Source organism: Nelumbo nucifera, chromosome 6, assembly GCF_055504915.1.
Source record: "Nelumbo nucifera cultivar China Antique chromosome 6, China Antique-T2T, whole genome shotgun sequence".
Lineage (NCBI taxonomy): Eukaryota > Viridiplantae > Streptophyta > Magnoliopsida > Proteales > Nelumbonaceae > Nelumbo > Nelumbo nucifera.
In genome coordinates this window covers 20,976,676-20,993,429 of record NC_142654.1, presented here as the reverse complement: position 1 = coordinate 20,993,429, position 16,754 = coordinate 20,976,676, and the positions used below count along the sequence as shown (strand labels likewise).

The 16,754-nt window shown below is 37.1% G+C and overlaps 1 protein-coding gene across 4 annotated transcripts in view; it reads right to left on the bottom strand.

The window, feature by feature from the left end:
- Positions 1–7,917: 7,917 nt before the first annotated feature.
- The window catches only part of LOC104608406 (alpha,alpha-trehalose-phosphate synthase [UDP-forming] 1), a 92,782-nt gene continuing 83,945 nt past the window's right edge, over positions 7,918–16,754 (bottom strand). For 2 of the 4 annotated variants that reach the window (XM_010274378.3, XM_088889485.1), the window contains one exon: positions 7,918–8,615. In XM_010274378.3, the coding sequence (XP_010272680.1) occupies positions 8,217–8,615 (399 nt within the window). In that variant the 3' untranslated portion in view covers positions 7,918–8,216. Of the gene's footprint in view, positions 8,616–9,501; positions 9,706–16,754 lie in introns of all 4 variants that reach the window. The other 2 variants (XR_016077279.1, XM_010274379.3) reach the window with 2 other exon arrangements.

Genomic DNA, 16,754 nt, shown 5'->3' with positions numbered 1-16,754 from the left:
GTTGAAGCGTAGGGCTGTCAATGGGGCAAGTAGATCAGACAGACCTGAACCGAATCAACCCAATTATACAGGGTTTGGGTTTGCATTATATGTCCCAATTATAGATACTAGAGCAAGTATTATGCAAATATACAATTAATTATTAATCATATATGATATATATATTATTTAGATTTAATTTTTATAACCTGTTTGAAACCCAATATGGATTGGGTCTACCCGGAATTGGACCCGAACTGGACCCAACCTTGACAAGTTCAAATTAACCCTCCACAACGTCCCACAGTACATCTCCGAGGAACATCTTCTAATGATGATATCATCATTTTTTATATTATTATCGGAAAATGTTCTCAATACACGGTGTAAATTTACTCTGCGACGTTGACTAATTGACAGCACATTGAAACTTCTTTCTTAGTCGAATCTTTAAAGAGAGAGATGCTTCATTTCATTCACTAGGCAAAAACTTTGTTTTTTTGCTACATCTAATTTTGTTCTGGTATAAATGGCAAGGAGAGAAAACATTTTTCATTGTGAAGGGGAGAAAATATAGTTCAAATATTTCAGCCTAAAACTTCCATGCATTCAATACTTTACATTGAAACAGGTGCATCCAAAATAACCATAAATTTTAAATGATACATTGTTTTGTATTTTACATGATTACTAAATACGAGAGATAAATTAATGTGAGATATTAATAATAGGATTAATATCCATTCAAATTCTATTATTTGTGTTCTTCTGGTAAGAGAGATACATATTTGATTGGTTTTGTATGAAGTTTTTGGTCCAGACTTCACAAAATCCTAGCAGTGTTAGGTCTATGGAGCTTTGAAAGTTGAGAGATGAGATGATAAGTCAATGGCAATGTGGGTAGGGATAACTTTATGCTGTGGTTCGCTTTGAAAGAAAGGGAGAGGAAGGGAAATTAACCTCTTCCTTAATTGACTTAATTTCCCTTCAAACCAAACACAACCTTAATATGAGTTTTGGTCTAATTGTATTCTATCTTTTAGGAGACAATAACCGCTTTTATAGGATCTCACTCCAACAAAAACCCTATGAACATGATTTTACACTGCACATTTCAACATGATTTCCCAACAAAAGTGGGAGTGGCCATATGGGTGATCATGGGCCGGGTTGGGCCGAGCTTTGCACTTATGATAATTGATGCTGCACGATCCGGGCACTCCTACCTGGCGGATGCTTGGCTCCTACCTGGCGACGGACGGTACCTGAGAAGAGGAAGGTGAAGGATTCCCCGGGAGCTTGCCCGGTGGGATACTCCGATGCTTAAGTTAGAATACTTGGGAGAGTTGTAAGGGATGCAAAGAGAGCTAAGAGTGCAGATAGCGCTAGATCAGTAAAATTCGAGATTAATTCAAGATACCTTTGTCCCTTCGACACTGGGGCCTTTAAATGCAGATGTAATTGTCAAATCGGGCATAACCGCCACTGGCCTTCTGTCGCAATCGTTATTTGTCAGGACTGCACAAGTGACTGTCGTAGAGTACTACCCAATCGGATGAGAGACACGACCCATAAAGGACGCCACCACCTATCGAGAGACGTGGGTGCAGTCTACTGGGCTGGCAGTGACTGCGCCGTCAGTCAGGAGACGTGATGTAGTCTGACGGGTACGGTCTCGTCAGATAAGAAGTTTGCTGAGAACGCCACGTCGCTTAACGGCGAGCTGCTTTGTAGCGAGCTATCCCATAGCGAGCTCCTGGATGTGTCCCGAGGTGATTCCACTTGAGGTTGCCTTTGGGGCAGTCTTATTGCCTAAGTATTGGAGCGAGTTGATTCTCTCAGCTCGCGAGCTGGGATAGACTTGACTTAGAGTATTCCCTTTCTACATACCGAGGTCCATGAGCTCGCGTTGTAGCGAGTTCATTCCGTGGCGAGCTGTCCTGCGAGGACCTTAACGAGCTCGCTACTCAGTCGTAGCCAGGTTGTCATGCTGAGTTGTTGCTTATGCTGAGTCACGTCCACGTGTCGCCTTCTTAGGAGGTCGGGTCAAATCACCCTCCATCAATAAGGGTTATAGCTTAGGCTCGGGCCCGGCCCAGCCCAAGGTTCCGGGCCTAGAAACATAAGCCCTAGCCCAGGTCTATACGGGCCTGGGTCGGGTCAGGCTTGATTCTGGATTATTGTCACTCATATATAAAACATTACATAGGCATAATATTTTATATTAAATGACATAACATGTATATAAACTTATTTTATACATTATATAATATAAAATATTATATATAATATACATTATACATGTCATGTTATAATATTTATATATAAAATATATAATATAATATAAAGTAACATGTATACATATGTATACATTATACACAAAATGCGTAAATTTAAATATATGTAGGGCGGGCCGGGCCGAGCCTGAACTGGGCTTGAAGTATTAAGCCCAAGCCTGACCCTAAAATTTGTGGGCCTGATGTGGGCCCGGGCCTGGGCCGGGCTTGAACACAAAACCTAGGCCCAAGCCCGGAATTTCTGGGCCAGGCTAGGCCAGGCTGAAATGATCACTCCTAAGTGGCCATGTATGAGACCGGCGGTGTCAAATCGTAGTACAGGGGTTGGAACGTGTATCGTTGGGAGATCAGGACTAGCTTTCATATATATTACACCTTCCTCAAATCCGAAATTGGATTCAGTCCTCACATAACTGTGCTCATACCCTCCTCACAGCCACTTGCATCGGAGGAGATATTCTCTGTTCACAGCTGCAATTTGCAAATGGCTGTGAGGATGGTGTGAGCAGGGTCTTGTAAGGATTAATCTGAATTTCTCAAATCCCTTATAAGATAAGCATGTCTCACAATTTTATTGATTCCTATAACGAGTTTGAATCTATTCCTCACAGAGCATTTTTCACACAGACCTCACAGCATGAGCTGCACATCTGAAACATTTTCCTATAAATTATTATTCATGGGAGATGTTCCAAATGCACCGTGGGATGTGACTGTAAGGTCGATGTAGGGAGCAAATGCCATATCTCCAATGACATGGAAAATCAGCTTTGTCAGGTGAATCCTCAATTAGTTATGCCAACTAAGCATAAGTGGTTATGAAACACGGGTGCATGTCTTTCCCAGACACTGCATGTGCTCCTTAGTCCTGCATGCTGTATGCTATTCCCTACGGTTGTCATTTCTCACTGTACACGATCAATTATGTTTGCTTTGAAGGAAAGGGTGGGGAACCAAACCAATTAGGTTTCCTTATCTTTTCCTTCAAACCAAACACAACTAGTGCTTTTGCAGTCCTTATCATAATTCCTGTTTTGCAAGTCTATCCGCTACACCCAAACAGAATAGAGTCTGTTTGGGTGCGCATTTTGAGTCCTAATTATAAGAGTGTTGGAATGAACAAAAGCCAAACCAATTTATGTAAACGGTACCTTATAATGTTTTTATAAGAATCATTTGAATGGGGATATATAAGATTCTTTGATAAGAAAGGGCAAGGGAATTACCGGTTAAGGGTCAGTCAGTTATAATCAAGTCTTATTTGGTGACACCCATAAAAACCATTTGCCCAAATTTGAATTCGAATTAGATCCATTAAGATGATTTGAATTCGTTCCATTTATAATTGATCAAATATGGATGTACCCTACCAATCCAATATGATTTAATTTAATGTGATAAACAAGGTTCAAAGTATCGATAAGTATCATGGGCCGATACATATCATTCTAGGACTCTTTTGATACGCCCCTATAGTGGGTGTATTGGGGGTCTGGCTGGTTCAGGGGGTGGAGGAGCCCTAAACCGCCCCCCCCCCCCCCCCCCCGAACTGGTTTCAGAAAAAATAAAAATAAAAAAAACACAAAAATGTGTGTCAATTCGTCCGATATGCCCCTACCGGTGTATTGGATGTATCGATATTTTGAATCCTGGTGATAAAACTTAAGTATTTACATTTATATTTGTATTTGCATAAAATTAATATGCAACTATGAGTAAAGTTAGTTTTTATATTGTATTTGTATGAAAGAATCATAGGTTCATGTCACTTTGTTCATGATATATAATATAAAATTCATTTTTAGTTTTTCTATTAATAACATATAACATTTATATCAATGTTAGTTTATTATTAATTGTATTCAACATCTAAAATCAAACAATCAATAGGACACTAAACAATATGGAATGATGAAATAAAATTCATGTAGCTCATCCTGTATAGTTAGAACAAGGCTTAGATGATGATGATTCAATATCCAAATATGATGTCAATACAAATTTGTGAGAAATATGCATTATCATATCATATATGAGTGCTATTTCAACCAGAAAAATGGTATATGCGAGAAATATCAAATTTGACAATTTAAGTATAAATAGCAATTTGTATTGATCAACTCAGAAAGATTTAAAAACATTTTAACTAGAAAAATATCTCTCACAAATTTGTATTGATCAGCCCAAAATGCAATGGCAACCCAATGCCATGGTACTAAATAGCCATCACAAGTGTGTTGAGGCTTATGATTTAACTTGAAGCTCTTGGGATTTCAGAACTTCCTTCACCACCACTGTTTCTAGGTCTTTTGAATTGATGATTCCCATTAGAAACTTATTAAACGTATTAAGACCACTGAATTCATATTATTTACTGGAAATCAGGCAATGTTGCAAAGGCTATATATATAGAAATTGAAGATTCCCATCAGGCAAGGTTGCTAAGTGATTTCTCCTATTTAAGCCAGTTGGAGATACGAGGTTGCGAAATTGAACTATCATTCAGCTTAATTGTATGGCCCATCACAAATTGTTTTTTTTTTTTTTTTTTTTCCTGGAAGTTGTTGTGATGTCAAGATTTCACTAGAAAAATCCCATAAAAGGGGGTGTTGCTTTGTCATCTACAGGTCTTGAAACAGACATGGTTGCCTCTTTTGTCAAAGGCATGTGCTGTTTCTGAAGCATAAACTCAAAAGAAAAGAAAGTTTCCCTCTTCTTATTGAATTGCTAATCCCCCTTTTTTTTTTCCTTCTTTCAAATTGAAAAGCTGCTTTTCTGTTTCTGGTTAGGGAGGATCCTCTAGAGGTTGAAGTGGCTTAAGGAAAAAGTAAACTAAGGGGGTGTTTGCCCTTAAGATTAAAATAATTTTTGACATACAACTATTAGTATTGTTGCTATTCCCACTTCAAATAATAATAATAATAATAATAATAATAATAATAATAATAATAATAATAATAATAATAAATAAATAAATAAATAAAACAAAATAAAAATGAAGGGTCCATTTCATTCAAAGTTGGAATTGAAATCAGAATCAGAATGATCTATTCCCATAGTCTATTTGGTTCAGACAGGAATCGGAGTGGGAATTGAAATAAAGCTAGAATTGGATTTCATTCTCAAGGGTGGGGGAGGGAATGGCCATTCCCTCATTTTAGGGAATACCATTCCACCAGGAATGGGAATGGGAATGGGAATGGGATTCCAATTCCACCCAACCAAACAGTTGGAATTGGATTGACCCATTGCAATTCTGATTCCAGACCCCTATTCCAGCAAACCAAACATGCCCTAAAAATGGGATGCGCCAATAACCCCCACCTCACCCAGACAAAAATAAATAACAGAACCAACAAGAATAACTTAGACAACAATGGCACTATGAACATAAATGTGTAAAGAATGAAAAAAAGGAAGAAAAGTTTTGAGACGACGCATGCCAATGGAATAGGAGCATGCGTGATCACCATCAAGTGTTTTAGTTTCATTGAGTATTGCACCTATTGAACTTTAAAAAAAATTGAGAACTAGACCTGATCTCGGTCCATTAACATTTTATACTGATTTGGGCTCACATTTCAAGATAGGTTCATTCAAATTTTAGTAGAAGCTCAACCTGAGCCCAGCCCATGACCAGGTCTACTAAAAACCATCGAAAGTCACAACAATATATCCTTGTCCTCTGACTAGGTCACATCTTCCCCTCGGGAGTAGTACTTTTTATGTTGATATTGACTATGGAAAAGAACAGAAAAGAGGGAAAAAGAGGACCCTCTTTGGTTTTTGTATCAATCATTCTCTAAGGTTTTTAAGATCTTTACAAAAAAAAAAAAAAAGGTTATTTACTAAATCCCCTGTAATTTCATGTTTTTTACTAAATTCTACCCTACAATTTGCGTCTTGCTAAACCACCATTTATAGTTTACAATAGTGGTGTCAATGGACTAGTTTTGGATTGGACCCCGTCCAAACCAAAATCAATTTGGACGAATTGGACAGACCAACAAGACATATTGAATTGGACCAGTCCAGACTTAATGGTCCAAAGTATTTATTGGATTGGATTGGACCTGCTCCATCCATAATGAATTTATATTGGAATGGGTTGGGTTGAGCCAATATCTGGTCCATTGATAGAAGATAAGAATATAGGTGTCAATGGACCAGGTTTGGATTAAAATTAATCTAAATTAAAACAAATTTAAACAGATTGGATGGTCTAGACATTGAATTGGACTGGTCCAAAATATTCATTGGATTGGATTGGACCTAGTCCATTTGTAATGGACTCACATTGGACTGGATCAGATTGGAACAAAGCCAGTCCAATTGACAACCCTAGTTTAAAACCGATTTACTTAATCCAACTTCCATCACTTAAACCAAGTAGAAAATGTTTAAGGGCCTGCGCCCATGGTTATTTATTACGAAATTACCCCTATCAGTTCAAATCAAGCTTTCAAAAGAAATGCTTCACCCACAACAGAAGATGCCTTATTTGTGGAAGCTTGGCATTATTGGATTGAATTGGATTAGATTAGACCATGGGGTCAATTGCACCACTATCCACTGCTGCAAATTAGGATTCAACGGAGAAACCGATTTGGCAATCGTCCCATCACTGGAACTAATTATATTCTTGGCATTTGGTGACATGAACATAGTTTGGCGTTTGGCTCCACACTGAATAATTATAACCTGTGAGTAGATGTGATAATAGAATGATTTCAGATTGATCTGAGATTCTGAATGGTGAAAGTATAGGGGATGAAATGAATCTGAAACAATCCTCATACTTGGATAAAATTGATATTAAGTTGGAGCAACCAACTTAACAACTATTAGTTGGTAATGGTACCGTTCTTATTTGTTTGTGGCATCTATACATTCAGATCATCTTAACTCGCTCCACTCTCCTCAACAATTAATGAAGGCATAATAATTGTAGAAGGTTAACTGTAAGTCTCTTAGTTAATAGTACCCATTGTTTCTTTTTCTTTGTCTTGCTTTCGCTCTTAATATATTTCAATACAACTTAAGTTTTTCAATCATTTCTTTAGTCTTTTATGTATGTTTTCTATTAGCTTCTTCTTCTCCCTTTGTTTCGTAGGCGAACCTCATGGAGACACTTCAAGCTGGTTGGTAACAGCTTAAGTGGCTACACAAAAACTAAATGATATTTCTTTGTTCTTTAGCGGATATATAAAATAGATAAATAATAAAATGTTTAAGCGTATAGCATAATAGCAATCAACTAAGCATCAGCTTCAGCCTCACAACCTTCTTAATAACTTATTCACAAAGAGACAAAGACATTCAGTTTTGCCACTTCAGGTGTTATCAAATGGCCACTTGGAAGCATGAAAGACAGAGAAGGTTATACACTCACGCAAAGTAGACAGAAGTTGAGCACACAGATGATGGGAGTTCTATTGCAGATTTTTCAATCTTAATTGTCATTCTGATCATTGTTTTTCAATCCTAATTTTATCATTCTGATCATTGCTTTTCAAATTTAATTGGTTCCAACTATTCTGCTTCAAGTGTTGAAATCCCCACAACTTTGGCAACATGTGTTCAATAATTGTACAAACAGGGTGGGCCAAAAGAAGGATTTTACTCCCATTTGTAATTTCTGTTTTAGGACAAGAATCATTTATTTTTCTTTCTTTCCATTAGTATTCAGAACAAAAGATTGTGATTCAGATTAATTTAATCCTGTTAACATTGAAGCACTTAGTGAGTTCACCCACAGCAAGAATCCTAGACTATCAAATCATTTAGAATGGTGAAAAAGGTAGAGAAGAATGGGAGAACTCAATATTTGCCTCAGAAAAGAATTGAATAACCATTTTGCTATCACCCCCACCAAATCTTGAGGATTCATTGCCAGGTTGAATCTGGAGAACCCATCACAAGAAGCAATTCATAAAGATTTTAACTCCGGGAAGAAGCCGCTGCCAACTCCTTTAAAAATGTGACAATGCCATCTGATGAACTGAGGAGATACCGTGCATTGGAGCGCTTTCTCCCAACAGCACAGGAAAAGTAATTCTCTCCCTTGAGATCAAGCACAGAACCCTCATGCCGTGGGATACTGTCCTGTGGATGCTGCAACACTGACCCACTGACATGATTGGTTGTTTTCTTCTCAGGGGTCACTGATGCCCGCTGTGTCCTACCATGACATGACTTGGATGCATTTTTGCTTGCTAAGAGTTTTGGTGTAGGACGTTTTTCAATAGGTGTCTTTACTGCATCAGCTACCTTGGCTCTTGTATTACCTGATGGTTCTGCAGGAAGCTCTGGCTCGAAAAAAGTATAGATATCTTCATCCTAAAACAGAAAGAATATGTCACCATGAGTCATAAGCTAGAAAGACATGAAGTCAAAGCTTATATTCTAGTTTCTGTGCTTCTTCATCCAGCAATCAACCCATTGGAGTGTCATTTTGAACTTTAGGCATCCAAGCAAATTAAAACTCTTATATTTGGTGCAAGTTTCAAGAGGATTAACTGATTTAAAAGTGGATAAAGATGCATAAGAGTATGTAGCTATAATTGCATTGAACATTCACTATTATGCCATCCGGCCCATCCGTTTCTATTCCAATAATAAGCACAAAATTTCCATTATAGAAGCAATCTTCCTATATATGCCATCTGCCTCAATGCATAAGAGTATTTAATTATAATTGTATTGAACATTCACTATATATTCCATCCTCTATTTTGATGATGAGGAGGCATAGGCATTGGTGTAGCTGGATACTTCCTAAGGTAGGTTTGGAAGGGGTAGTATTGGAAATTCAGAATCATTTGCAGAGACAAAGTTATACAAAATAGAGAAGGATGGTGCAGGTAATTTAACAATATGTTAAAAGAAAGATATATTTAAAGATAACATTCTGAGATATGCAAAGACGACGAACTTTAGGTTCATAGCAGAAAAAGCCCTTATGTTATGAACTGCAACCCATGAAGGCACATATACTCGATTGAGCAATAAGCTTAGTATGCTCATGGGGAGGGAGATGCACAAAACAAAAACAACCAAAGACAAAAAGTATAGAATAGCTTGGTGAACAATGAAAGAGGCAATAAAATGGTGATTGATTATCAAGAACTGAAGATGGGATGATGTTAATGAGATATACAACAATATTGGTCGCTTCCACCCAAAAGGTAACAAGGACGTGGGATTCAAGAAAAAGGGATCTCACCATGCTCAAGATGTGTCAATTCTTGCGTTCAACAACTCCATTTTGTTGAGGAGTTCCTGGGCAAAATTTTTGGGACAAAAATACCATGCTTCTTTAGACATGTCTGGAATTCTCTGTTTTCCCATCAAAATATTCTCCCCCTGAATCCGATTGTAAAATGTGAATGGTGGCATTATGTTGGGTCATTACCATAGTGTGGAAGTGCTGGAAGGTAGAAAGAACCTCTGATTTCTTTCGAAAAAAATAAACCCAAGTGTATCTAGTGCAATCATCAATAAATAACACAAAATATCTACAGTGAATTCTAATATAACATTAAATGACCAAACATCACTGTGTATAATTTGAAAAGGAATGGCAGCATAATCAGAATATGGAAAAGGCAAAATATGACCATTGCTAACACCACAAGTTATGCAAGATTTATTAATGTTCTTAGAAACAGAAGAAACAATAGGGAAGCAACTAGAAGCAAATAAATGATCCAAGTTCTTATCATGTGTGTGGCCTAAATGTCTATTCTATAAATGCCACACATTATTAAAATGAGAATGCAAAACATCACTAGTAGTAGAAAGGAAACAAGAAACTGTACATGAATCGAGGTGCAGCATGGGCTAGCCTAGCCCAAGCTTGAACCTACTCAGCCCGAAATTTTACAGTCTGAGTTTGGATTTTCGGTCTTTGGGCTGGGCTGGGCTCAGGCCCAAGAAGTTGGGCTTTTTTATTTTTTGGGTTGGGCCCGGGCCTAGCCCTTTAGTAGCCTGAACCCGGCCCAACCATACATACAAAATATACATACCAGTGTTTTAAAATGTGGAGGCGTGATGCGAGGTGTTCCACTACCCGGAGGTGTGAGGCGTAAGCCTCAAGTATGTATTTTTTTTTATAATTATAGTGGGTATATTAATAAAAATTAGATATTTTAAGCATAAAAACATATATAACACGAAAATGACTTAATTTCAATCAATATTTGAGTTATAAATCTCAATTTTTCAACACCAACCAGCAATATAGCATAGTGAAAATGTGAAATACAATTATTGATTCAAGTATGCAACATAGATCACAAAAAAAAAAAAAAAACTCTTAAGGACTAAAACTCAGTCAAAATTCACACATTATAATTTCTATCATTTAATTCAGATATCTACTTTCTATAAGATTATAAGCATTCAGTTTCTACAATTCACAAGAAAAATCAATAAATCATTTATCAAATTCAAAAGAAGCAAAATCAATAAAAGGCTGAACTGATGAAGTTACAGCCAACAGTTGGGTCTTGGGCCTCTTGGCCTATTTGGTCCATTAAATGTGTTACAAAAAAAATAAAGAAAAAATAGGAAGAACAGAATCAACAGATTACATAATTTATTCATGCAACTTTGTTCAAGAAGGCTGAAACAAAACTACTAAAATCAAGAAAAAAAAAACAAAGAAACAAAGAAACAACAGAATACAGAAATGAAGAACACAACTACTAAGTACTAAGTACTAAGTTACTAACCGTTGAAACTTATTTCCAAAAAAAAAAAAGAACCATTGCAGCTTTGTCACGTTCACAGCCGCCCAGATTGGTTGGTTACTCGGTTGGCTCAGCAGCAACCTCTCTTCAATAGTTCGATTGCGATTGAAAATAGAATACAAAAAGTAAGATCACATCTGAGAAATTTCAGGTGACTCGAAGAAGAAGAAAGAAGAAGTTGCAGGTTGCGAAGTGCGAAAGAAGAAGAAGAAGAAGAAGAAGAAGAAGAAGAAGAAGAAGAAAGGAGAAGAAAAAAAAAACACATACCAGACCAGATTTCTCGAAGTCGAAGTTGCAGGTTGAACATTGGAACAGAGTAGAGGTTCTTTGCAGTTCACACTTAGCAAGAGGTTTCACAGTTCAGAGTTCTTTCGAGCCATAAAGTTTGGGTTCGAAAGAGGGATATTTCCCCCTCTTAGACTTAAAAAATAGTTGCATACAATGGGGGCCATGATATAATCGTGGCTCCAGCAATTAGAACATTAAAAAATTAAAACAAACAATCTGTTAAATGTTTACACACATGGGAGGCGTAAGCTTCTTTCCAAGGGCATGCCAGAAGCGTACGCCTCTGCCCACGCCTCTATACCTGAGGCGTATGCTTCAATGGTCTAGGTGCTTCTGTCATGTGCCTCCGGGCGTTTTGGGGGCACCTCGCCTGGAGGTGCGCCTCCAGGCGTACGCCTCCCACGCCTTTTAAAACACTGATACATACATGCATACAATATATATATATATATATATATTGTATGTATGTATGTATGTATATATGTAAATTTTGCATACACATTTACACACACACACACAGATATATATGCATACATATTTACATACATATATGTATACATATTTACATAAATGCATATATACATATATAATTTTAGAGTGGGTTCATTGACCAACTTGAGCCCGGCCTAAGCCCGAGCCCAACCTGAGAACATCAAATTGCAATGCAGGCTGGGCTCAGGTTGGGAAGATCTGGCTTGACCTTGGGCTCGGGACTTAAGCCCAAATTTTAGGCTTGGGCCTAGGTTGACCATAAGCCCTGCCCAACCCGCCTAGTTTGCACCTTTATATATGAAGGTCTCTTCTCAAACTCAAGAGCAAATAGACTCTCAAGCCTATGCCCCTTCCCCTTCACTTCCCAAGTGATCTGGTCCTATATAACACAACCATCACGAGAAAATAAAACCAAGTTACTATCATCAACAAGTTGTCACATAGATATAAAATTGGTTATTAACTAAGGAATAAAGAATGTTTTTGGGAGATGACTGAGAAGTAGGAAGAAATAAATCATTACAATCGGAAATTTTCAGTGACTCATCACTAGTAGTGACAATCTAGTCATTAGAAGAGTAGGGTTTGGGAGTTTGACCAAAGGAGGCCCCAGTCATATGATTTGAGGCAACAAATCAATAATCCACAATACATATGGCTAGGAGAGGAATAAGTAGTAGAGGACTTACCAAATAGGCCAATAGTAGAAAAAGTAGATAAAATGGATGAAGACATAAGATGTCATATCTTTTCCTCAATCAAAGTGCCGAATGATTCCCCCTTTTTATCTGAAATGGAGGAAGGAGTACCATCAAATGAAGACATTGCAATTGTCTAAAGTGACTTGTGCTGACCTTTCTTGGGAGGCCGAGTAGGACGTTCAATGATTATATAACCTTGTTTGTAGTAGGTATACAAGTTTTTTTTTTTTTTTTTTCTTACAATGAGAGGCCACATGCTCAAACTCCTTGCATTCATAACATTGTATCTAGGAAAAGTCCTTCCCTTTCAGTTTGGTGGCTAGAACCACTATGTCATGGCCATGTTCTCTCTTGCTATCAAAGAGAGTACTGTGTGTACAGTCTGGTCTCCTCCCATAGAAGATCACCCAATATAGTCTCTAGATTAGGCACATTTTCCCTACTAAGTATGCTAGACCTTATCATCTCATAATCCAGTCTAAGATGCATTAGAAAATGTATGATTTTCCTCTGACCAAAAATGCTTTCTCATAGTCTTCACATAACAGTCGGTAGTGATAGCCCCAAGTTGAAAAAGTTCATGTTATGTCCATAGATTAAATCCAGCATAGTATTCCTAGATCTTTCTCTCCTCCTGAGTGTATGACATTATGTCCATTTCAATCTGATATTTTTTTGATGAATGTCCATTTCAATCTGATATTGCATAGACATGTTACTGATAGATTTTCTCTAGGTAGTCATGCCTGTTACCAAGGTTCCGCATTAATCTGAGGGTGAAAAGATGAGGATGCCCCCAAGGGTCTACGAGATGACAAGATTGCCCCCATGGGTGTGCCACGAGTCATCATGTGGTAATGAGGGTGGATTTGGCTACATCAGCTACATCAACAGTAATCGAACTCAATATCTAGAAGACTATCTGGGCATTATCAATTTTCCATTGATTCAGCCCTTTAACATCTGTATTATCAGGGATGGTTGTGATACCATCCAAATACCCTTTCCTTCAACAAAAAAACTGGAAATGAAATTTCTAAAAGGGCATAGTTTGTTTCATCAAACTTCACAGAGATGAAATCACTCCTTTTGCATCCCATATTCAGCCAAGAAACCAAGAAAACAACAAGAGTGACTAACAATAGCCACCAAAAAACAAGAGGAATACCTTAAAGATAAGTTAGATAATCATCAGGAGTCACTGAAGATCTTAGAGCAAGCAAAATAAGCCCAAAACTTGAGTTCGAATGAGCGACAGTCTAAACAAAGAAACTATAAGTAGCAACCACCCGAGGAAGAAGATCAAAACTCCATAAAAACTTCACCACAACAAGATCTGTTTATAAGGAAGAGATATCAGGTCTAGGTGACACCAGATCTGAAGTTTGGCCTTGATCTGAAGTCTCCTACGAGAGATCTAATGAAATCTCTCTTGCTGGTTGTGCAACAGCAAGTAGGGTTGACCAAAACAGCCCTACACTCTTCCACCAAAAGAAGAATGCAATGAATCCCAGTATGGAAATGAGATTACTACGTAAAGAAAGTATTAAACAAACAAGAGCCTGATCAAATAGCAACCTGCTCTGATACCATGTCAGTTCCAGTCAAAATAGAGAGGAAATGAGAGAAACATGATTTGGTGGGGTGTTACACTTGTCTCACACACCCAAAAAGAAATATATATATATATTTGTGTAAATGGACATTCTTGTCCTTACGAGAATAATAAAATACAGAAGTGTACAAAAGAGAAATAAAAGAAAGGTAAAATTACAATATTAACACCCATCTTCTCTACACTTATATCCTTTATTACATAACAAACCACATCACGTCTCTTGCATGGTTGTTATGCACACGACTCAAGCTTTCTAACGTGGCTTCTTAATGTATAGATACTTGATGGGGGGCTTCTGGGCTGGTAGTAAGCTAGCTAGGCTAAAGCTGGTGATGGGCTGGGGACTTGGGCCTTATCATAAGGAACGCATGAACTTGTGTCTATAACTTTGGGGTGTACCTTAGGGTTAAATTAATATACATTGTGCTACTGTAATATGAATAAGCTGGAAACATATATAAAATTTCAACAAGTGATATTCTTTTTTCTTCATTGCAGAAACAAGTGATGTTCTCATTGATAGATGGTTGGCAGATGTCCCTAATTGATCAACATTATGGTACGTTGAATACCAGAAAAAAAAAAATAAAGCTCAGTTTGGAAAGAGTACAAATACATACAAAAAAATATAAAATGCAAGGTTTTGTACTCTACAAATTTGTATTTGTACTCCTTCCAAACTGAGCCTAAGGTACAATGAGAGATGCTTTTTATATTTTTCATCCAATGGAGTTTACCACAACAACCATTATTCATAAAAAGATGATTTTATTTACATTCTAGTTACATTCATAATGTGGAGAAACAAGGTGTTCACTTGTAAGTTTTTGTGCTGTGTTTTGTTGCAATGAAAATAAATTTACACTGATACAAAACTATGGCAGTGCAAATGATTTGACTGTAAATTCTGACCTATTTTTGTTTCGAATTTTAGCTTATTTTGTTTGATTGCAGTGCAAATCAAGTAAATTAAGACCTGAAGCATAATAAAGTAAAACCCAAAACAAAATTAAGCAAAAATTTACATTTTTTTTTCATTTGCACTCCCATGCATTTGTACCAGTGTTTTAAAAGGCATGGGAGGCATACTACGCCTGGAGGCGTGAGGCTCCCCCAAAATGCCCTGAGGCATATGCCAGAGGCGTACACCTTTTTATGAGGCGTGCTAGAGGCATACGCCTCATGTGCCTCATGAACATTTCATCTTAACATGGTTAATTGTTAACTAAGACCAATACATCTCATATTTTGGTTTTAGTGAAAGTCATAGTAGAAAGCAACTCTACCTTAGTGAAATTTACAAACACCTAAGCTACCTAGTTAAGGTAAGGATATGGACAATGATAGAAAAGATGAATAAAATAACTTCAACTCTCAAGATAAAAGGGTCATTATCCAATGTTGGCCCCATCTGTCCAAGGTCTTTGGGAGAGGGAGAAAGGAGATGAACCTTTGGCATTTTGGCATAGAGTAACCATTGTCAGATAGGAACATGCATTCTCATGCTTGCCAATCTGAGAGTTTACCACAGCAACCAATTGCCCCTAGTTCAACCCTTAAGATCTATCATAGAAATACAGGTAGGCATACATGTATCCTATTCTATATACTATCAAAATTTTAATTTTAGTTTTTTCTTCAGAATTAATATTATATTTTACACATAATATCATACTTGAATGTGGTGGATAGATGGTTAATTCCATAGTTTTTAAAGCAAATTTCAAGACTTGCCATTGTCATTTTGAAATTTCAAGTCATTCAATGACTCAGGTGGTTTTATGAACACCGGTTCTTTGGTTAAATCGACTGGTCAGCCAGTTTTGACCAGTTTTCTATCAAATCTGGTTTCTACGGTATGACCAAACCAGCCAATGCCCTAGGTGCTAGGTCACAGTTCAACCAGTCTGATTGGCTTGTCCGGTTTGGTTTTCTAAACACTGTATATAACTATGTTTATGTGAAAAAGGAGAGAGGATGGTAATAAAAGGTGCTTTATTGTAAAATGTTGCTATAATACGATGTCTATATATGACCTACATATACAATATGTGTGTTTGCATGAACATGATGATGTGTGTATTTATAAATTTATTTGTAAATGCGGCAGAGAAAGTTCCAAAACAGACCAGCTTATCCATCCTAGTCTAATGATTGGGTTGAGAACCTTGGGTTGGGTTAGGGTTTGCACCCCATACTAAGCATGTTGAGCTAATGGAGTATCATAGATCAATATTGGACCACCTCAAGTCCAATGAAAATTTAGTGTTCAATTGTTTGTTCTTACACTGATTGTAAAGAAAATGAGAGGAAAGAAAAGAAAAGAATTTCTTTTAGGAGGTAGTGGGTCCAGTTTTGCTTCCTCTCATTCTTCATTGTTTCTCTCTGCTTTGTCTACCATTTTGGAGAGAAAATAAATGCAAGCCGAAGAGAAAATTTATCTTCCTATTTTCTCAAAGATGTTGTTTCTCTTTTCTGCCAAACCAAGCCAAGTCACTTTCTTTTTGAAATTTCTTTCCAATTTATTTGCAACTAAAGGTAGCCTTATACTATTTTTTAATAAAAATGCAAAGTTATACAAAACACAAAGATAGAAATTTCTTCACCCTAAAGCATAACAACTCTA